This window comes from Saccopteryx leptura, chromosome 3 (assembly GCF_036850995.1).
Source record: "Saccopteryx leptura isolate mSacLep1 chromosome 3, mSacLep1_pri_phased_curated, whole genome shotgun sequence".
Classification (NCBI taxonomy): Eukaryota; Metazoa; Chordata; class Mammalia; order Chiroptera; family Emballonuridae; genus Saccopteryx; species Saccopteryx leptura.
Genome location: NC_089505.1, coordinates 218,218,647 through 218,241,043, shown reverse-complemented (window position 1 = coordinate 218,241,043; position 22,397 = coordinate 218,218,647). Strand labels below are relative to the sequence as shown.

The 22,397-nt window shown below is 39.3% G+C and overlaps 2 protein-coding genes across 2 annotated transcripts; both read left to right on the top strand.

Moving 5' to 3' along the window:
* The first annotated feature begins 7,720 nt into the window (after nucleotides 1-7,720).
* On the top strand, nucleotides 7,721-11,578 carry LOC136400585 (DNA-directed RNA polymerase I subunit RPA49-like). The gene has a single exon (XM_066377543.1). The coding sequence runs from the start codon at nucleotides 7,746-7,748 to the stop codon at nucleotides 9,003-9,005; it is 1,260 nt and encodes a 419-aa protein (XP_066233640.1). The 5' UTR covers nucleotides 7,721-7,745; the 3' UTR covers nucleotides 9,006-11,578.
* LOC136398414 (ATP-dependent DNA helicase PIF1-like) lies at nucleotides 10,659-16,343 on the top strand. The gene is made up of 4 exons (XM_066372693.1): nucleotides 10,659-10,783; nucleotides 13,202-13,704; nucleotides 13,930-14,436; nucleotides 16,141-16,343. Exons 1-4 carry the CDS (start codon nucleotides 10,659-10,661, stop codon nucleotides 16,341-16,343), a joined length of 1,338 nt encoding a protein of 445 aa, XP_066228790.1.
* The last annotated feature ends 6,054 nt before the right edge of the window (nucleotides 16,344-22,397 follow it).

The following is a 22,397-nucleotide window of genomic DNA, read 5'->3' as shown; positions in this document are numbered from 1 at the left end:
CAATACAGCAAGAATCCATAAAAGAGTAGTGTCCTTAACATGTTCACCAAGTCCAAGTTGGCCCCATCACCATGCCAAATTCCTGAAAAATGCAACCCAACCACACACAGTTCAGTCTGTTAGGAGCTGTCACAGGGAGCAGGATTTCAGGAAAAGTCCACATCCAGGAAAAGTCCTCATGGCACTGGAATTGTTGTCACCATTCTATACTTTGCAGCTCATGTCCAAGTCCCAATGACCGCTGCTTCTAGCTGGTAATGATTCAGGTAGACTGGAAAAGCCATTTGCAGCATGCATGGATATGGAGCTTCTGTTCTCCTCTGCCTGGAGAGATGAGACCAGGTTGCTTTTCCCTGGAGCTCTGCGACTGTGGCATGGTAAAGAGAACCTTGGGATACACTAAGCTGTATCCAGGTAGATTCATAATAGAAGTTGGCAAAAGGGGGAAAGAGAGCTCTAAATTAGGAGTAGGTTCCAGCCTGAAATATGAGTGGGGCATTGAGGTAGGAGGGATAAAAGAAACACTATATATTAAGCAAAGCAGCAGAAAATAGGACTATCAACACCCACAACAGAGATCTTTGAGGGAAGAATAAAAAACCTGACTATTCAGGCAAAACATAGTTAAGTGGCCCTTGTGCAAATGAGATCAGTTTACCTGCTTCTTGGAAGAAATACCCTAGGCTCCATCCACAGTGTCATAGATGGGGCCAACGGCCCTGGGCACTTTCAGCCTTCAGTGGCTAACCCCAGCATTCTGGGCAAGGTTAGGTCATAGGTGGCTGGAGCAGGGCTGGAAGAGACTGAACCTTCTCTTAGAGGAGTGAGGGGGAAGCCTACCTTCCACTGTCCCTGTGTCCTCACAGCAGAGGAATGTAAGCCTGGCAGACTTTAGCTCAATGACCTTCCTTTCCACTATTGAAGCAGGACCCAGATGGGCATCCTATGAGACCCCTTTGGGGCATTGGAGCCTTTAAGGGTGTATCCTAAAAGCTGGTAGTTCCCCTGATCTCTGTTGGGCTTTTTCTGCCTCTAGGTATCTTAAAAGCCATGCTCAGAAGATCTCGCTGAGGGGTTTGAGGATCCCCCTCTGCCTATATAAGTCTTTTCCATATATCTGGAGCTATTTGGAAGAAGACAAAACAGTGTTATTAGCTGGATCTAATAAAGAAGGTAGTAGTTTGCAGGCGAAAATGATTTGGTGTCTCCTGTTCATCAGCATTCACTCATCCTCTGATGGACACTTGGGCTATTTCCAGATCTTTGCTATTGTGAACAATGCTGCCATAAACATGGGGGTGCATTTCTTCTTTTCAAACAGTGCTATGGTGTTCTTGGGGTATATTCCTAACAGTGGTATAGCTGGGTCAGAAGGCAGTGTAATGCCTCCCGCTTTATTCTTCCAGGACTTTTGTTTGTTGGGAGTTTTAAAATAACTGTTTCAATCTCATTTGTTGTAATTGGTCTTTTTAGGTTTTCTGATACTTCCATACTGATTTTTGGAAGATTATGTGTTTCAAGGAATTTGTACATTTCTCCTTGGTTGTCTAATTTTTTGGCATACAGTACTTCATAGTATTTTTTTTTTTTACAATCCTTAGTATTTCTGCTGTGTCAATTGTTATTTCCCTACTCTCACTTCTACTTTTATTTATTTGAGTCCTCTCTCTTTTTTTCCTGGTGAGTCTCATTAAAGGTTCATCAATCTTGTTTACCTTTTCAAAGAATCAACTCTTGGTTTCATTGATCCTTTGTATTGTTTTTTTTTAGCCTCTATGTGATTTATTTCCACTCTGACCTTTATTATTTTCTTCCTTCTACCTTCTTTGGGATTTACTTGCTGTTCTTTTTCTAGTTCTTTTAGTTGCAGGGTTAAGTTGTTTTTTTTGAGTTTTTTCTAGCTTCTTAAAGTATGCTTGTAATGCTATAAACTTCTCTCTCAGAACTGCTTTTGCTGTGTTCCATAAATTTTGAGTTGTTGTGTTCTCATTTTCATTGGTTTCCAGAAAAATTTTTATTTCTTTTTTGATCTCATTGTTGACTAATTTATTATTTAATAACATGCTGTTTAGTTTCCAAGTGTTTGAGTATTTTTCAGTTTTTCTATTGTAGTTGATATCTAGTTTCATGCCATTGTGATCAGAGAAAATGCTTGATATGATTTCAATCTTCTCAAATTTGTTGAGACTCGTTTTATTCCCTAACACGTGGTCTATCCTGGATAATGTACCATGAGCACTTGAAAAGAATGTGTATTCTGCTGCTTTAGGGTGAAAGGTTCTAAAGATATCTATTAAATTCAGTTGATTTAGTTTAGTGTGTCCTTTAAGTCTGCTATTTCTTTGTTAATTTTCTTTCTTGAGAATCTATCCAGTGATGTTAGTGGGGTATTGAAATCCCCTAGTATTATAGTATTGCTATTAATTTTGCCCTTATGTCCATCAAAATCTGCTTTATATATTTAGGTGCTCCTATATTAGGTGCATATATATTTATAATGGTTATCTCTTCCTGTTGGATTGCTCCCTTTATTATTATATAGTGTCCTTCTTTATCCCTTACTATAGTCTTTGTTTTAAAGTCTATTTTGTCAGGTATAAGTATAGCAATACCTGTCTTTTTCATTTCCATTTGCATAAAATATTTTTTTTATCCTTTTACTTTCAGTCTATGTGTATCTTTTGTTTTGAGGTGGGTCTCTGGTAGACAGCATATGTACAGGTCCTGTTTTCTTATCCATGCAGCTACCCTATGTCTTTTGATTGGAGCATTTAGTCCATTTACATTTAAGGTTGTTATGATATGTAGTTGTTTATTGCCATTTTATTCTTTAAATCTACATTCCTCTTTTACTAGATTTTCCCCCCACTTTGTCCTGTTTACAGGAGGCCCCTTAACATTTCTTGCAGCATTGGTTTTGTTGTAATAAATTCCTTGAGTTTTTTTTTTGTCTGGGAAGCTTTCTATTTCTTCTTCAATTTTAAACGATAGCCTTGCTGTATAAAGAAGTCTTGGTTGTAGGTTCTTGTTCTGCATTAATTTGAATATTTCTTGCCATTCCCTTCTAACCTCAAGTGTTTCTGTTGAAAAGTCAGATGTCATCCTTATGGGGGCTCCTTTGTAGATGATTGACTGCTTTTCTCTTGCAGCTCTTAGTATTCTTTCTTTATCTCTTAGCTTTGGTATTTTGATTATGATGTGTCTTGTTGTGGGTCTCTTTGGGTTCTTTTTTAATGGGGTTCTCTGTGCTTCTTGAACTTCTGTGCCTCTTTCCTGCATCAATTTAGGGAAATTTTCAGCTATGATTTCTTCAATCAGGTTCTCTACCCCTTGTTCTTTCTCTTCTCCTTCAGGAACCCCTATTATGAGGATATTATTTCTCTTCATGTTGTCACAGAGCTCTCTTACAGTTTCCTCAGACTTTTTGACCCTCTTTTTTATTTGCTGTTCTGCTTCAGTGCTTTCACTTATTTTGTCCTCTAAGTTGCTGATTTGATCCTCTGCTTCATCCAGCCTGCTTTTAATTCCTTCTAGTGTAGTCTTCATTTCTGATATTGTGTTTGTCATTTCTGTCTGTTTTTATTTTTATGATTTCAGTGTCCTTTTTGATGCTTACAATTTCTTTATTTAGGTGCTCATTAAGTTTATCCATGGTAACTTTGAGATTCTTAAGCATCCTAACAATCATTATTGTAAACTCTGCATCTGGTAATTTGATTTCTTCCATTTCATTCAGTTCTTTTTCTGGGGATTTTTCTTGTTTATTTATATGGCTTACATTCCTCTGTCTTTCCATTGTTTCTGGGTGTGGTTTGCCGGCCTGTTTGAGTTGTGTCCTAAACTTCTTAGTAACCAGTGGCAGTCTGAGAACCTTTCTCTGCTTCTGTGGCTCAAGTGTATGCTTTGTCACCTTGGCACATAGTAGGTGTTTATTTTTTAGAATGAATCCATGAACATCTTAATGCACCTTTAGCTAATTTGTTTCAGTTCTGTCATTTGACCTGGGTGGTAGGATTCTATATAATTTTTATGGCCTTCTTTTTGCTTATATACATTGTTTAACTTTTGTACAATGAATTTTTTCTGTAATTAATGGTATTATTTCATGACATTATTCCAATCAGATGAACTTTTGCTCACTTTGCTCTGAAAGAGGAAGAGCATTCAGGTCCAACTGATGCTCTGAAAGAGGAAGAGCATTCAGATGGCCCTTCATGGGGGTTCAGTAAACCATACCCTGAAGCTGACATTAAAGAAGAGAAGATACTCAAGAACTAAGTAAGGATTTAAGGGACCTACACTAATATTTAGCTCAGAACCTAGAATGCAAACTTTTACCAATTGCCTTGTAGATTACAGCAATTTTCTTATAAGAAGTTAAGTCCTTACAAGGAAAAATTGCATTAGAATAATCATGAAGGTTTCAAGTGTTCATCTGTTTGGGCTGTTTATTTTTTCCCTGAAGTGACAATTGCCTCTTCGTGACATCATAATTGCTTGCTGGAGACCTGATTATCATGTCACCAACAGAGGATTAAGCCTTCTGGTGAGGAGGAAGCTTCAAGAGCAGCTGAACCCCCAGGAACCCAGGATTCAATTTTTATGCAAATGTCAACATTAGTAAAGGCAAAGCAGGAAATGTTGACAATTCTACTTTCATAGTGTATCTGTTCTCCTCACCTAACAGATTCATAATATTTTCTAGGAGCTGCACACTGGCTCCTAGAATCAACCTAGAATCAACATGTTCTTACTTACTGTGTCAATGATAGGACACACAGAAATAGGGGAGTGAGGGGGGGCAAGGATCAACTGGTGTCAATCAGGAAGGTGACCAGAAGGTGGAAATCATATTTGAGAAAGGTGTGAATCTTTAAGACTAGTAGTAGTCAGCACTTAAAGATAAAATATAACCATCTATATTTTAATTAACTGGTGTTTTTTTCTAGATATAAAGAGAGATTTAAATATTTCCCTGCTGAAAACAATTTTACTAATTTTGTTTACTTTTTTCTATTATGAAGTGCACCACTTAGTCTCTTTCTTCTTAGTGTTTGCATATTGTTAAAATCATTTTATATAAGGTAAAACTCCAAATAATGAGAAGTCTCACAGCTAAAGCTGAGCATTCTACTTAACAAAATATACTGGTTACCTGAAAATTAAAATAGAATGACTCCTATTTTCGTTCTGATTGTTGAAAATGTTATTACAAGTGAAAGTTCTGAATAGATGGGCTTTAGTCAATTCACAGCTTATTATATTTGTACTTTAGATTAGATCTAAGACACTGTTTTTCACTTACAAATGGTACTGGAAAGGGACAAGGCTGGGAGTGGGTCTGCCTCAAACCAGTCTGTGATGTGTGGGTTTTTTACTTAATGCAGGAAAGATTTCACAACATAAGTGCAGGTAATTTTGAGAGTATGTTTATTAAAGCTGTGGACAGTGAAACAAGGAAGGGCTTAGGATAGAAGAAGCAATAAAGTGAGCCTTGGAGACAGGTTCAAGAGGTTAGCCTGGGACAAGCTGCCACTACTCATTGCTCCCCTGGTTGCAAGTCTTGTGGGGTCCTTTATTATTTAAGAGATATATACCTGTAGGGGAAGGAAAGGGAGGGGGGAAGGAGAGAGGAAGGGATAGGTGACAATATGCTTCTGGGACAGAAATTGTGCTGGACTTTTGCTTTTGAGGGTTTTTAAAGGCTGGGAGTTTAGGGAAGGTCTTAGAGGAGGAACTTAATAGACTATTTGTCAGCTTTCCAGGTGTGACCATTCAAGGTTGTGGTATCTAATGATTGGTCAATGCCAAGGCAGTGGTTCATTAATCATTGCAGCTGCTGCTGGCATCACTGGCCTGATTTTGCTGCTTTTCTGGGCCTGGAGCTGAAATACAACTGAAGCCTAGATGTTATCTTTAGGGAGGAAAGGTCAAAGGGTCTAAACCACATAACCAGTGATGTGGAAGATCAGGCAGTCTAAGCCCCATTACCAGCAGTATGTCAGGAGAAGGGAGGCCACCCTGGGGGCAAGGTCTGGCACCACTTTTACCTATTGCTAGGCATGCAGGGATTTCTGTATCTGGCTCTAAATTGTGCAGCCCTGTTTGTTCAGCTGTTTCAGTTTCCCCATTTCACTTGCTAAGGAATTTTGCTAGCTTTTTACTATCTTGCCTCAAAAGGTCAGACCCTAACAACTGCAAGAAAGCTATGTGCATTGTGAATATTACCTCACTATGGAAGGAGCTGGATAAGATGACATGAGAGTATGCCAGTCATGCATCTCTGAGAATATAGGTTTTCTGTTGGTAATGTTCTGTCCTCAGTCCTTTGAGCTGTTTCAGAAGGTAATTTCACTGTTAATCTTTTTATAATCTAAGTCAGAGTAGGCGAGGTTCATGATGGGGTAACAAACAACTCCACATCCCAATGGCTTTGCACATCACTGCTTATTTCTTGCTCACACAAATTTATTTTCTTGTTTAATTTTGCTTTTGTTTTTAGAGACAGAAAGGGGGAGAGAGAGAAGTATTTATTTGTTGTTCCACTTAGTGGTGCCTTCATTAGTTGCATCCCATATGTGCCCTGACCAATGACCAAACACACAACCTTGGTGTTTTAGGATGACACTCTAACTGACTAAGCTATCTGGCAAGGGCCTACACCAAGTTCTTTTATTATCCAGAAGAAGCTGTTGTCTATGTGAAGATGTAGAGATCATAACTTTGTCAAATTTATATCTGTGTTGTCTTTATACAAGGCTACTACCCTTGCCACCAGAGACAAGGCGAAGGATAGAAGAACAGCACAGGGGCTTTCCACAGCCATGGCTGGGAAAGGAACCTCTCATCATTTCTGCACATGCATCTTTGACCAGGTCTAGACATATGGCTCCACCCAACTCAAGGGGTTGAGAAGTATAGTTTTATGTATTTCTATCAAGGATGGACATGAAAAGAGACTTGGTGAACATGTAGAACCCTTTCTCTCATATCAGTCTCTTTAAATGCTGTGAGAAGAAATAAATGCCTTTTGTGGAAGGTCTGGAACCCTGAGAGCTGAAGCACTCTACAGAACAAAGGACCAGATAGTAAATATTATAGGCTTTGCCAACCATGTATGGTCTCTGTTGCATGTTCTTCTTCTTTGTTGTTGTTTTGCCACTCTTTAAAAGTGTAAAATACATTCTTAACTCCTGAGTTATATGAAAAAGACTATACACCAGATTTAACCTGTCTACTAACCTGTGAGTTATACTGAGCAGGAAAACAGAGGAGATACCCATTGAAGAAATTAAGATGGGCAGAAGAAGCATCACTACTGACCTTATAGTAATTAAGATAATTATAGGAGATTGTTATGAACAGTTTTAAGCTAACATATTAAGCGAATTTGATGAAATGGAAAAATGCCTAGAAAGACACAAATTACAAAATCTAACTAAAGAAGAAAGTTTTAAAATGAATAGACTTCTACCAAGTAAAATGAATTGAATTAGTGATTGAAAATATTCTCACAAATATAAGCCCAGACATTTAAGAAAAAAATAAAAAAAGAATACATTTGTATGTAAACTCTTTCAGAAATAAAGAAGAAAACATTTTTCAAATCATTTTATGATTACCTGATACCAAAGCCAGACAATGGTACAACAAGCAACACATCCTATTTCTTAATGACATAGATGCAAAATTCTTTTTAAAATTTAGCACACTGAATTCCTGGACTCCGCAGCCCGAAAGGCGGGATGGCGGCGGCGGTGTTGACGAGTGCGAAGTGGCTGTATTGTGGGGAGCCCGGCGAGAGCCAGAGAGCTATACTAGCTCGGTTCTCCAATGGAAAGTTGCAGAATCCAAGTAACGTTCACTTTACCTTGTACAAGAGCAACGACTCAACAAATCCCAGGAAGAGGAGACATCGGATCCTGGCAGCTGAAACAGACAGACTTTCTTATGTGGGAAACAATTTTGGAAATGGAGCCCTCAAATGCAACAATCTGTGCAGGCACTTTGTGGGAATTTTGAACAAAACCTCTGGTCAAATGGAGGTATATGATGCTGAAGTGTTCAACATGCAGCCACTGTTTGCAGATGAACCAATTGAGAGTGAATTGCCATTAGAGAGTGAGAGCAAAACTTTTAGAGAAAAGATGGACTTTTGCATTGAAGCCTTTGGTACCACCAAACAGAAGCGGGCTCTGAACTCCAGGAGAATGAACAAAGTTGGCAATGAATCTTTGAATCATGCGGTAGCTAAAGCCGCAGAGAGGATCATTGATACAAAGGGTGTGACTGCTCTGGTCAGTGATGCCATCCACGATACCTTGCAAGACGACTCCGTCTGCCTTCCTCCTTGCCATGCTGATGCCGCCAGACCTGAAGATGTGTATAAATTTGAAGACATTCTTTCTCCGGCGGAGTATGAAGCTCTTGGGAGCCCATCTGAAGCTTTCAGGAATGTCACGTCAGAAGAAATACTGAAGATGACTGAAGAGAACAGCCACTGCTGCTTTGTCATAGAAGCGCTGAAGTCTTTGCCATCAAATGAAGAGAGCCGAGACCACCAGGCTCGATGCATATGGTTTCTGGACACACTCATCAAATTTCGATCACAGAAAGTGATTAAGCGGAAAAGTGCCCTGAGGCCTGGAGTTCCACACATCATCAACACCAAGCTGCTGAAGCACTTCACCTGCCTGACCTACAACAACGGCAGTTTACTCAACTTCATTTCTGATTCAATGAAGGCAAAGATCATCGCATATGTGATCATACTCGCCTTGCACATAAACGATTTCCAGATTGACCTGACAGTGTTACAGAGGGATCTGAAGCTCAGTGAAAGAAGGATGATGGAGATAGCAAAAGCCTTGAGGCTGAAGATCTCTAAAAGAAAGGTCTTTCTGGCAGCCAGCGTGGAGGAGGAGCACAAACTGGGTACCCTGTGCATCCCGCTGCCTCCAGCCCAGACCTTGGCCCACCAGTCAAAGCGGAGGAAAATGAACTAGAGCTACGCTCCTAGACCGAGCAGTTAGGCCACTCGTAGCCACTGCTTCTGTTCATGTCCATTTTTTATTTTTGCAAAGAGATGAAGAAGCAGCCTTGCTTTGGCATGAGTATGAAGCCACAGCCAGCATCTCAAAAACAAAATGATTCTCCTATTGGACTTCACCTCCCTCCTTCAGAGTTGCTGTGACTATAAATGGCTACTGGTTCTCGTACTGGTTCACCTGTGATGTGGGAGGTGGGGCCTGGGAGACCAGAGCCAAAAGGTCTCACGGCTAAACCTTGGGCCAAAGCTAATGGATAAAGGTTAATAAAGAAATATGAAGGACATGCTTACTTAGGTCGTGGAGGGCCAGTGGAGTACGTGGTGAGGAGACAGCCCAGCGGGGCTGGCAGAGGCGGCTCAGGTCACCAGTGGGATGGGGATTGAGTTTGAGGCTGCAGGGACAGGCAGAGCCCTTGCCTTGATGGGGAGACAGTGGTTATCCTAGTTGCTCTGTCTGGCTCAGGCCATGTAGAGGGTAGCACTTAGCTCTGAAGTCACAGTTCTGAGGGGTATGAATTGGAATTTCATCACAAAGAACAAATTGTACTAGATATTTTAAGAGAAAGGGAGTTTAATACATGGAAAAAAATGTAAAATTGTTAAAGGCCGCAGGAGTGGGAATCAGGGTTGCCACCAGACTGCTTGGTTCAAGAACACACCGCTGGGGTTGCCCTGCAGCCATCAAGAAGCCACATCTGCGCAGGACTGCTTGAATTCATGAAGCTGGTGGCTTGACCCTGAGTCCAACCTACCCATGCTTTTAATACATTTCTATCAAATGTGGAACAGACAACCAAAAGATCAAGAAGCTGGCTTCCATCCTGCTTCCTGCTGTGAGTGCATATGTAGGAACCTAATTTGCATGTAGAATCCAGCAGCAGGGCGGTCTTGGGAATAGGTTGCAGCTCTCAGCATAGCCTTAAGGGCCGCACACCTGAAGGAGATGGGAGTGGATGCCGGCTGACGACAAAGCTCACCTGCCATGGGGCGGTGAGAAGTCAGGGTCCGGGGAGCTCTGAGGAATGGGAGCGTGGCACGCAGAGACTGAGGTACGTGGCTAACACCCAGATCTTCAAGGCTCTTTTGAGAGCAGCTGAGATTTGTAGTGCTCAGTGCTGGGGAGCTCGGAGCAGTGAAGGAAGGAAAATAAAATTGGTCTCCGCAAATGAGAAAGGAAGTTTACACAGCAGCTGGGCCATCCACCAGGGAAGATACGGTGGAAATGAGTCTTGATGACACCTTTGGGACAGGTGGTCCTTGTATTCCTTGCAGCCCTGAGAGCTGTTATCAGAGCCACCTTGAGTAAGCCGTGCCTAAAGGGTCTGTTTTTCATGCTCTGGTTTGTCCCCTTCGTCTCTCCCCTGGGTAGTGGGCATTTGTGGCCTATTTGTCTCCACTGGAGGTGTGAGCAGGACATCTAAATGCCTCTTTATCCTTATCTCAGCTGTTGTGAAAATAAAGTATGTGACTGCATCAAAAGGCATAATATCCTGATCTGTCTCTGGGAACACACAGAGGACCCCAAATCTGGAAATAGCTAATTATATCAAATTCTTGCATCTTCTTTTAAAAACTTTGATATGTCATACTTAGAGAAATAGTTGCAAGAATGGTACAAAGAACTTGTGTCTTTTATCAAGATTCTCCAGCTGTTACTGAGATGTCTCATTTATTGTTTGCTTTATATCAGGTCTACCGGAAAGTTCTGTCCATTTCTATTACAAGTTTTGACACGTAAGCACGTTTATTTGGCGCATGTGTGCCTCTCTATTTTTATCACTTAATGTATACATACTGACGTAGCAAATTAATTAAAACAAAGTTGATTCACGTTAGTCTTATGTGTGAAGCGATAGTGTACCCATGGCTACTGATAAAGTTCATTTACGCCACTGTAATTTTTACGAATTTCAACAAGGAAGAAATGCTACAGAAGCATGTCTGTCGCATCTACCATAGTCCCTGGACTTAGCACCCTCCGACTATCACTTGTTTTTGTCCTTACAAAATTTTTTGAAGGGCAAAAAAATTAAAAAATGAAGAAGATATCAAACAAGCACTGGTTCAATTTTTTGCATCAAAAGATAAAACATTTTTCAAAAATGGGATATACAAATAGCCCTTGCGGTGGCAAGATATCATTAATAATAATGGCGATTATATTATTTAATAAAGTTTATTGACGGTAAGAAAAATTTGTATTTTTATTCCAAAATCGGACAGAACTTTCCGGTAGACCTTATTCATTTATGTATTTCTTTGTGAACTATTTGAGACTTTGTCAAAGCATCCTGTCCTTTTATTTACAAGGACTTCAGTGTGTGTGTCTTAAGGACTTTCTCTTTCATAACAACAGTACATTTATCAAAAGCAGGAGAGAGAACAGAGATACAATACTGTCACCCAGCCCATAGTTCATATTCAGATTTTGGTCCTGTTTAATCTGAAACAGTTTCTCAGCCTTTGACTTTCCTTACAGTGGTTTGAAGAGTAAAGCCAGTTATTTTTGTAGCATGTCCCTCAATCTGGGTCTGTTTCATTATGACCAGGATCTACAGTTTTGGCAGAAATATCACAGACATGCTGTGTCCCAAGTACATCACAGTAGAGGCACATGATGTTGGTTTATCTCGTTCTTGCTGATGTTAACTTTTATTACTTGGTTAAGGTGGTGTTCTCTCCACTGTGAAGCTGGTAGTTTTCTTGTAATTAAGTTACAAATTTTGTGGAGGGATTACTTTGAGACTAATATCCTATTCCTTGTCAAACTTTTACCCATGTGTTACAGCCTCCATTGATCCCTGCTGAATCAACTACCAAGATGGTTGTAAAGTCGTGATTTTCTGACTCCATTATTTTTATACATTTATTATTGGCATTCATTGATAAGGGACGCGTTTTCTCCCATTAAAATATTTTTGTTCATTTAAAAAAAAAAAAAAAAATTTAGCACACTAAGTTCAACAACATTTGAAAAAGATTACACACTATGATCAAGTGAAGTTTATTCTAGAAATGAAAGTTTTCTCTGACATTTGAAAGTCAGTTAATGTAGCACAACATAGTAACAGAACAAAGAACATAAATGATAATCAAAATATGCAGAAAATATATTTGACAAAATCCAATACACATTTTCTTTTTCTGCGACAGAGAGTCAGAGAGAGAGAGACAGATAGGGACAGACAGACAGGAAGGGAGAGAGCTGAGAAACATCAATTCTTCACTGTGGCTCCTTAGTTGTTCATTGATTGCTTTCTCATATGTGCCTTGACTGGGGGGCTACAGCAGACTGAGTGATCCCTTGCTCAAGCCAGTGACTTTGGGCTCAATCTGGTGAGCCTTGCTAAAAACAGATGAGCTCATGCTCAAGCTGGTGACCTTGGGGTCTCGAACCTGGATCCTCTGCATCCCAGTCTGATGCTCTATCCATTGCGTCACCAATTGGTCAGGCCCAATACTCATTTATGATAAAAAAAAACTCTCATTGAACCACTAATAGAAGGAAACCTTTTTTAAACCTAATACAGGGCATTTCCAAAAAGCCACAGCTAACATCTTCTATATAAATAAAAATATAAATGTTTGTTTGTTCAAAATCTTAAAATTCTGAAACTTCTTCACCTATTGCTTTGAAATTTTTACACAACATTGCATTCAAATATGCATGTGTTTTTATGTTTTTATATACCTATTATTATATAGATGTCACACTTGTGACAGGTAAAAACATGCTTCTTTTGAAAAACAGTGCCATCTGTTGAACGTATAAGCAACACATGCTATACTAAATATTTTACAATTCCATTTCAATGTTATGGGAGAAATATAAATCGCACATGGCTGAAGATATTTTCCACTGAATATGCAAGGAAAATTCAAATATGATTGGATTTTACAGCAGAAATCTACAATGAAGCATTGATAATGATTGAAGATTTGTGCTTGGAAATTGCAAACAAAGTTCTTAATCAATTGGGAATGCTGTTGCTTCCCAAATTGATCTGCTGTTGCTCAGTTCGATGTAGAATTGCATAGTGAACAAAATTACAACACGAGTGATTTTAAGCCGTACGTACAATAAAATATTCCTAAGCTAACGCTTGAACAAAAAGGCATTTATGATCAAATAACTCAAACTGTCAATAACAGGATTGGAGAAATCTTCTTCTTAGATGCGCCAGGAGGAACTGGTAAAATGTTCCAAATTAGATTGATTCTGGCAGCAATTCGATCCCAAAATGACATAGCCTTAGCTCTTGCAACATCCGGAATAGCTACGACATTGTTACCAGGTGGAAGAACTGCTCATTCTGCTTTGAAATTGCCATTGAACATGCAATTCATTGAAACTCCCACATGCAACATTTCCAAAGCATCCGGCATGGGAAAAGTATTGCAGAAATGCAAACTTACTGTTTGGGATGAATACACTATGGCGCACAAAAAATTGCTTGAGGCTCTTGATCGATCATTGCAAGATTTGCATGGAAACATCAGACCATTTGGGAACGCATTAATATTGCTTGCAGGAGATTTCAGGCAAACATTACCTGTAATTCCTCGATCAATACCAGTGGATGAAATAAATGCTTGCCTGAAATACTCTACTTTGTGGAGACATGTAAAGACATTAAAGTTAACTACAAATATGCGTATCCAGCTGCAAAATGATTGATCAGATGAGATATTCTCACATCAATTGCTGGTAATTGGGATCGAAAAAGTGCCAGTTGATCTGACCTCAGGATGAATTTCATTGTCTCATAATTTCTGCAATTTAGTGACGTCAAAAGAAGATTTGGTTGAAAAAGTATTTCCCAATATTCAAACCAATTATAAGAATCATGATTGACTGAGTGAACAAGCTATTCTTGCAGCCAAGAACAAAGATGTCTACGAACTTAACAATATTATTCATTCTAACATTCAAAGCGAGGCAGTCACATACAAGATTGTTGACACTGTTGTGGAAGCAGATGAAGTGGTTAATTATCTAACAGAATTTTTGAATTCACTCGATCTGCCAGGGATGCCACTGCACATATTGCAATTGAAAATCGGCGTGCCAATTACCATGTTGCTAAATATCAACCAGCCAAAGCTTTGCAATGGCAAATGGCTTGCAGTAAAAAAATTAATGAGCAACGTCATAGAAGCAACAATCTTGACAGGACCTCTCAAAGGTGAAGATGAACTCATTCCTCACACTTCTGTAATTCCAACGAATATGCCATTTCAATTTACAAGATTGCAGTTCCCAATTCGATTGGCATTTGCAATCACCATCAACAGAGCTCAGGGCCAATCTTTAGAATTGTGCACTTTAGATCTGCACACGGATTGCTTTTCACATGCACAATTATATGTTGCATGTTCTAGAGTTAGTAAACCAGACAATCTCTATATCTGCACAGACAATGAAACAACAAAAAATATTGTATACCCACAAGCATTGTGAAATTAAACATATTAGAAATGTGCACTTTCTCTTTTCTTCCTTTTCCATTTAACCAGGATGAGCCACAGCAACGGGTGGCTGGGTACAGCTAGTTATTTAATAATAAAAGATACACTTGTTTCCTAAGAAACACTTTTATTCAACATTGTACTGGAATGAATTTAAAGCCAAGGCAACTAGGCAAGGAAAAGAAGTAAATTATATCTTAATTGAACAGGAAGAAGTAAAATTATCTGTATTTTTAAATGGTATTATTTAATGTAAATTTTTAATAATTTTATAAGAAAATGACTAATAAAATGTTAGAACTAATAAAAAATTCATCAAGGTTGCAGCATGCAAGAGTAATATACAAAAATTACACTGGGGAACAATTTTTTTTTCATTTTTGGTTGCATAAGGTTATAGAACTGTTTCTATATATTTCTGCGTCACCAATTCCAAATCTGAAATCCGTTTTTTGGTGCATGCTCTAGTTTTTATGCAATTTTAATTTAATTTTGTTACAGTTAATGGCATGCATTGGTTTTTAAATTGGAGTTAAAGGGCAATGACTCTTGGATTGAACATAACCACAAGGCAATTAATGTTTTACAAACATCACTTTTACATAATTGTAGTTGTTTTTAAATGTAAAAAATTATTATCTGATAAAAAACACCCTCTTATTTTGTTTTAAGATTGAATCATGGCTTCTTCGAGTAGATGTAAATGTAAGAATAGTCCTGACACCTTCTGTTATATATGTGGCTGTTACACACTTCAACGTCAAAGGCGCAATATTTCATCATTTATGACACATGCATATATTGCCTATTTTCAAGTTCCCATGGTGATCAAGACAAGAATTGGGCTCCTCATATTGTGTGTCATAATTGTGAGGAAATGCTTTATGACTGGACAAAAGGAAAATGCAAAGGAATGCCTTTTGGTATTCTCATGGTTTGGCATGAACCTAAGCACCACAGCAGTGAATGTTATTTCTGTCTGATCCACACAAAGGCATCGACAAGAAAAAATGGCACATGATCACATATCCTAATATTCCTTCAGCAATACGACCTATCCCACACTCTGAGATACTCCTGGTTCCAGTTTTCAATGATTTTATTTCTTCTAAGGATGAAGAAAGTGAACATAATGATCAAGTGTATTTTGATAAGATGCATGAGGAAATGGTTGTAGAATCTGAAGGGCCTTCTTCTGATGCCAAGCAGTCATTAACCCCTCAGCAGTTTAGCCCACCTGAATTGAATGACTTAGTAAGAATGACATAAAAATTGTCCTCAACTTTCTGAAGTGTGAGAAGCATAACTGAATCATTTGTGTGGATCTTAAAATGGTAAGTTTCCTGCTAGGACAACAGAGAGGTTTCACAAAGTATCCTTGCTTTCTATGTTTGTGGGACAGCTGAGCTCCGGAGAAACACTGGACACAGAAGGAGTGGCTGAAACGTGAAGCTCTGGATGTAGGGATGCAAAATATTGTGAATGAACCTGTAGTTAATTGAGACAGGATTATTTTCCCCCCACTTCACATCAAACTTGGCTTAATGAAGCAGTTTGTTCAGGCTTTGAATAGGGAAAGTGAATGATTTCAACATATTATTTCTGCTTTTCCTGCGTTGTAGGTGTATTTGATGGACCTCAAATTCGAACCCTTATACTTGATGAAGAACTTGCCAGGAAGATGAATAAGGAGGAGATAGCAGCATGGCAGTCTTTTGTGGCAATTACAAAGAACTTCCTTGGCAACAAAAAGGCAGAAAACTATGAATTTCTGGTTCAAAGGATGCTGTTAGTTTTCCGCAACATTGGTGAACAGTCACTTTGATAAGTTTCCTGAAAATCTTGGAGCTGTTAGTGATGAGCAGACTACTGCTGGAGCATCAAACGAGATTGTCCTCAACAAGTACACAAATGCAAGAGCTACAAATGCAAATTTTTGCCTGAATAGAATTTAAATAAGTTTTGCACAAATTTTATGATTAAAATAAGTGTTTTAATATGTTCTATTTTGAAATTGTAGACAAATTCTGATCCAATAATATCTTTTAGTATATTAGTGTATTTACTGCATTATATAAATTATTATATTTTCACAAAGATGATGCCCAAGAAGACATTCTACTTCATTATGTTAAACTAAATGTTGAAAATTTTACAATAAGATGTAAATATAAAGTCTTGAATAGCAAAAAAACTGTAGCTTACAGAGAAAAACTAATGTCAGATTTGAGATCAGCATACTCGAGTTAGGTAAGAACAGGTGTTTTTGTGGATGCAACAAAATTTTTGTTCCCCAGTGTTAATTGTATTTCCATGCACTAGCAATTGACAGTCCAAAAATAAAATTAAGAAAACAATTCCATAAGCATCAATAAGAATAAAATGATTAGAAATAAATTTAAGTAAAATAGAACAAAATGTGTACACTGTAAACTATAAAATATTGTTGAAAAAATTAAATAAGGCCCAAATAAATGGAAGAACATCTCATAGTCATGGAATGGAAGACTTCATATTATTAAGGTTGCAGTGCTTCCCAAACTGATCTACAGATTCAATGCAATTTTTATATCTAAATCCTAGTTGTTTTATTTACAGAAATTGACAACTGATTCTAAAAATTATATGGAAATTCAAGAATTCTGTATAACCAAAATAATCTTGAAAAAGAGAAAAAAGTTGGAGGTCATTAGTTATGAAACTTACTCCTAAACTGCAGTAATCAATATTGTGTGATACTAGTAGACATATAGAGCAATAGATTAGAATTGAGAGTCCAGAAATAAATCTGCATATTTATAACTTACTGATTTTCAGCAAGAGTGCCAAGATAATTCAATAGGGAAAGCATAGCATTTGTAATAAACAGCATAGAGACAATTGGATAGCCACATACACACACATGAAGTTATAGACCTTCCTCATTTCATACACAAAAATGTAAATGAGAAAACTATAAGTTTCTTAGGAAATACCAGAATGAATGTCTATGATTTTGTTTTTAAGCAAAGCCTTCTTAGACATGACACCAAAAGGATAAATGCCAAAAGCAAAAATAAATAAGATGGCTTTTCTTAAACTCAAAACCTTTGTGCTTCAATGAATACCATAAAAAGAGTAAAAAAACAATATACAGAATAGGAGAAATAGGGAAAGTATAATTAAAAAATAGGAAAAGACCCCAACTTTAAAAATGGACAAAGAATCTGAATAAGCATTTTTCCAAAGATGATATAGAAATGGCCAGCAAACACAAGAAAAAGTGCTTAACATCATTAGCCATCAGGGAACTGCAAATCAAAATCACTTTGGCATCCCATTTCACACCTACTAGGATGGACTTAAATAGCCAATAGTCAAAAAGACAAATTATAAAAAGAGTTGGCAAAGATGTGAAGAAATTGGAACCCATGCACACTGCCAGTGAGAACATAAGATGGCTCAACCACTTTGGAAAAGTAGGACTTCCTCAAAAGGTTAAACATAGTTATCACATGACCCAGCAATTCTATTCCACAAATTGTTCTCATTCTCAAATATACCCCAAATCAATGAAAACATATGTTCACACAAAAATTTGTATATGAACATTCATAGCAACATTAATCGTAACAAATATTGGAGACAACCCAAAAGTTCACCAACTAATGAATGGTCAAGTAAACATGATATATTTACACCGTGGAATATTAGTCAGCAATAAAAAGATGTAAAAACATTATACTAAGTGAGAAAATACAGTCACAAAAGACCACATTTGGTATTATTTTATTTATGGGAAGTGTCTAGACTAGATAAATACAAAATACATGGAGACAGCAGATAATGATTGCTTAGGGCTGGGGTGGAGAAAACAGGCATGAAGTGGGGAGTGACTACTAATGTGTATGCAGTTTCTTTTTAAGGGTGATAAATGTTTTGTAAAATTGTGATGCTGGTTGCATAACTCTAAGAATATACTGAAAACCATTGAATTATTAAAAAAGAAAAGCCAGTGTAAATATATAGATGTACTGAGTATTTCACACTCTAGTTGGTGTCATAGTGTCTAAATATCGATCCTCCAGTGTAGACAATAGCGAAAGAAAGACAAGTTTATCTGTTACAGAGCTCAGGCCAGTGCTTTGTAAATATCATACATTCATGTTAATTCAACATTGACCAGTCTGAAAACAGAGAATTTAAAAACAGAACAAATTTCCTGTTTCTGTGTGCTCCTCAAAATTACTAGGTGTTTTTGAACTCTGAAGTGTCTAAAATGTCCTCTATATTCCCAACTCTTTCTCCCAACTATATGGTTTCTACTTATATTTCAAAAATCCATTCCTAACTGCTCCATCCCTGTGAAGGACAAAAGGGGACCCTCTTTTGTCCACACACCCCAGCTTCTCGGTCTCGGCCTCGGCCACTGGCTGCTTTGTGCTTCCCCAGCGACCATCTCCCATCACATAAGACCGCCAGGGCCTGAAGACTGAAGTAATGTCACTCAACCTCATATTCCTGGTGCTGAGCATAGGGAAGATCCTCACAAATATTAATAAAAGTTTCTTTTAAACATATGAATAGTTTCCTGCATTATGTTTACAAAAATGAGGCCATGGATTAGTCTTTATTTCTCTGAGTTAAGAAACCTCTGTTTTGGGGTGGGAGAGTATTATTTTCCAAGGGCTTTGCAACAGATGGGCTCCTTTCATGGGTGCAGAGCTCTCTGTGAATACCATACCAGACTAAAACAGCTGGGCTAGGTCAAAAAGAAAAATGGAAATGTCGTCTGAGTCCATGGGAATTTCTAAATTCCCAAATCTGGGAATGTATAAAACACCTGGGGGAAACAGGATGCTGAAATGTGTTCAACATGAGTCAACTGGCCGTGAGTGACTTGGGAGAAGAGGTGAAGGGAAATGTTAACAGGGAGGCAGAGCCTGGACAGGAGAACACTATCACTGCCTCAGCATGGCGAGGAAACCCTGTTTCTCACAATTGATATCCATTGTCATCCCCTGGTAATGGGAGTTGTGGGCTGGGACACAGAGAGTAAGGTCAAATCCTTGAGAGTGCCAAGCCAAGGGCAGCAAGGAGGCAGGAAAGAGGAGAGGGGAAAGTCACCCTCTCTCACAGATGGAGGGCACAGAATAAATGCATTTCCTTCTCTGAAGGGCCTTGGAAATGAGACTTTCATGACCCTCCCCCTTCTCCCCCACTACACACTCTCCTGGAGAGTTCAAAGCCTCTACACACATGAGTTCTTAATTTTAAAGGCACTAAAGCAAGGCAAAATATATCTTCCCCACCTGTAGTTCCATTGAAAAATATCTATGAAACTAAAAGGCCTTTTTGCTGGCCCTTTGAAGAGGCTCCTTTTGTTCTTTGATATGTGACAAAAAAGCAAAAGCGAATCCAACTTCAGAGATAATTGTACCACCCTTGTGGGTTGGATAATATTTGTTCATTCAGTCATCAGGGAACTTCTGTGGGCAGTTGTTCTTGGCCAACAGGTACAGACGAGTTATGGGGTTGGGAATGTGTTTGGAAACACCATAGATCATGAAGAGCTGGACACCATAATGCTGAATTCCTTCTACCTCTTTCCTGTGAGGGAGGGCAGGGGTCACATAACTTAGAACCATAGACCCCCAAAAAGGACAGGCTACCACTGGGCCCAGATGCCCCTTGGTTAATGGGGAGTCCCGGGTCTCTTACACCAGCATTTTCTGTAGGGGTCTCCTGCCCTGTCAAGTTTGGGAAAATCAAACTAAACCCTAAAAGAGTAGTGAAGTGATTTTCAACTGATGTGCAGGAAGAATTCTTAAAATGTGCAATACCTGACTATTTAGTCAGGGGCATTGACCTCTTTTCCCTTAGATTGTCAAATTGAAAAACTGACAACAGCCAACACAATAATTGCCCTGTCTTGAACCATAAATATATAGGTCATATAATAGAGTTGCATCTTATTGGTCATGTCATATAATAAAGCTGTATCTGATTAATTTATTCTTGGTATCAGTAATCCTTGTATACAAGTACAGTCACTTAGGAGCAAAAAGGGTAGATAGCTACTATTATTATTCTTTTTATGTAAATTAATCAAAATTATACCTATTTTTTGTCAGATCAGAAAATAATAGAGAAAGGTAAGAGAGTCTAAAATGGCAGCAGAATAAATGGATGTTCTAATTACCACATCCCAGGACCAAATTGAATTATAACTTTAAGAACAATCATCTAGAAAAACCAACTTTGGACTAAATGAAGAGGAGTCTATAACCAAGGATCACAGAAGAAAACACAATGAGACTGGTAGGAAGGGCAGAGATGGGGAAAGGGCTGCCCCGCTCCCAGGAGTGAGCAGGGCTGATGATCCGGAGGGACTCTCACTGCAGGGAGGGTTGCCTGAAAGCTGTGGGTCCTCATCGCCAGCCTGGAGCCCCAGTCTAGAGCCCCAGAGCCTAGCAGAGGTGCCCAGACAGAATTTGGCGGTGAAAAGAGATGGGTTTCTCTCTGCGAGAAAGAGATGAAGCTCTCAGAGATACAAGCTCCGTCTTAAAGGGCCAGTGCAGAAAATCTCATTCACAGCTACATACCCGGGGTTCTGGCAAGGGAGGAATAAGAGGACTAGAGTTGTGTGAGGAGAATGTAAAGTTGGTGGCTTAGGGAGAGACATGGTGGGGGACAGCCACTGGAACCCTTGTACTGAATCATTCTTCAATTCTACAGTCGTTATCTTTCTTGGGTGAAGCAATCCCCTCTGAGCAGCATCAGCCTGGGGAAAAGCAACTTCTCTGCCCTCAGGAGTCTCTCCTGCCCCAATCATGGAGACTGCTATGCTGAAAAGCCGGAAGCAGGGGGCACATCAGTGACTCAGTTTTCTGGTGTTGAGGCCGAAGCTTTCTCCCACATGCTCCTCAGTCCATAACTGGTGATTCAGCTTCAACGGAGACTCAGTAGAAATTGTCCAGACTGCAGGCAGACCACACCTCTGAGTCTCAGAGGTTTCACCCACTGGACTCCTGAGGCCACACCCTACTGAAATCTGTGAAAAATTTCTGGACAGACCAACACTTGGAGCTGAGAAGTGGAGTCACACCCACCACCCTTACTAATCCCTGAATAGCCACAGACTCTAGACTCCACCAGAGGATTTTTCAGTGGCTGAGCCCAACAAGCAGCCAGCAGACAGAGGCTGCAGGAGGTGGAACTCAGGGAACCTTCACCTTCTTATTTCGTTTTTTGTGACAGAGACAGAGAAAGACAGAGAGAGGGACAGATAGGGACAGACAGACAGGAAGGGAGAGAGATGAGAAGGATCAACTCTTTTGTGTGGCACCTCAGTTGCTCACTGATTGCTTTCTCATATGTGCTTTGACTGAGGGGCTAGAGCAGACTGAGTGACTCCTTGCTCAAACCAGCGAACTTGGGCTCAAGGTGGTGAACCTTGCTCAAGACGATGACCTCAGGGTTCCAAACCTGGGTCTTCAATGTCCCAGTTCGATGCTTTATCCACTGTGCCACAGCCTGGTCAGGCAGGAACCTTTGCCTGTTAAGCAGACCTTCTTCCAGGCCCAGTGGGAATAAAACCCAGTCTAGTTGTGCAGCTTGGTATTTTCATGTACACCTGGGCTCAGCAGAGGCAGCCACAAACTCTGGATTGCTTGTAGCTCCAAGAAGGTTGCTGAGGGTCAGTCCCGGGCAGTGTCTCCCACTGGTCTGCACCAGGTTTCTGCCAGGGAGGCCCAAGGATGGCATATCCAGTGGCCAGCTGCAGAGAGCATTGGTTCATGACCTAAAAAACCTTGCCAGAGTGGTATCCTAAGGAAGGGCTCCTCACATCTGGCCCAGCTGAGGTGAATTTCACTCTCTGTGGTCAGCACTAGCACAG

Bases quoted from the DNA above. Each gene is read 5' to 3' on its own strand.
- LOC136400585 (XM_066377543.1), top strand. From the start codon at position 7,746: ATGGCGGCGGCGGTGTTGACGAGTGCGAAGTGGCTGTATTGTGGGGAG.
- LOC136398414 (XM_066372693.1), top strand. From the start codon at position 10,659: ATGGTACAAAGAACTTGTGTCTTTTATCAAGATTCTCCAGCTGTTACT. The intron at 10,784-13,201 runs GTAAGCACGTTT...TGTCAATAACAG, and splicing joins TCTATTACAAGTTTTGACAC to GATTGGAGAAATCTTCTTCT. The intron at 13,705-13,929 runs GTATCCAGCTGC...CTATTCTTGCAG, and splicing joins AAAGTTAACTACAAATATGC to CCAAGAACAAAGATGTCTAC.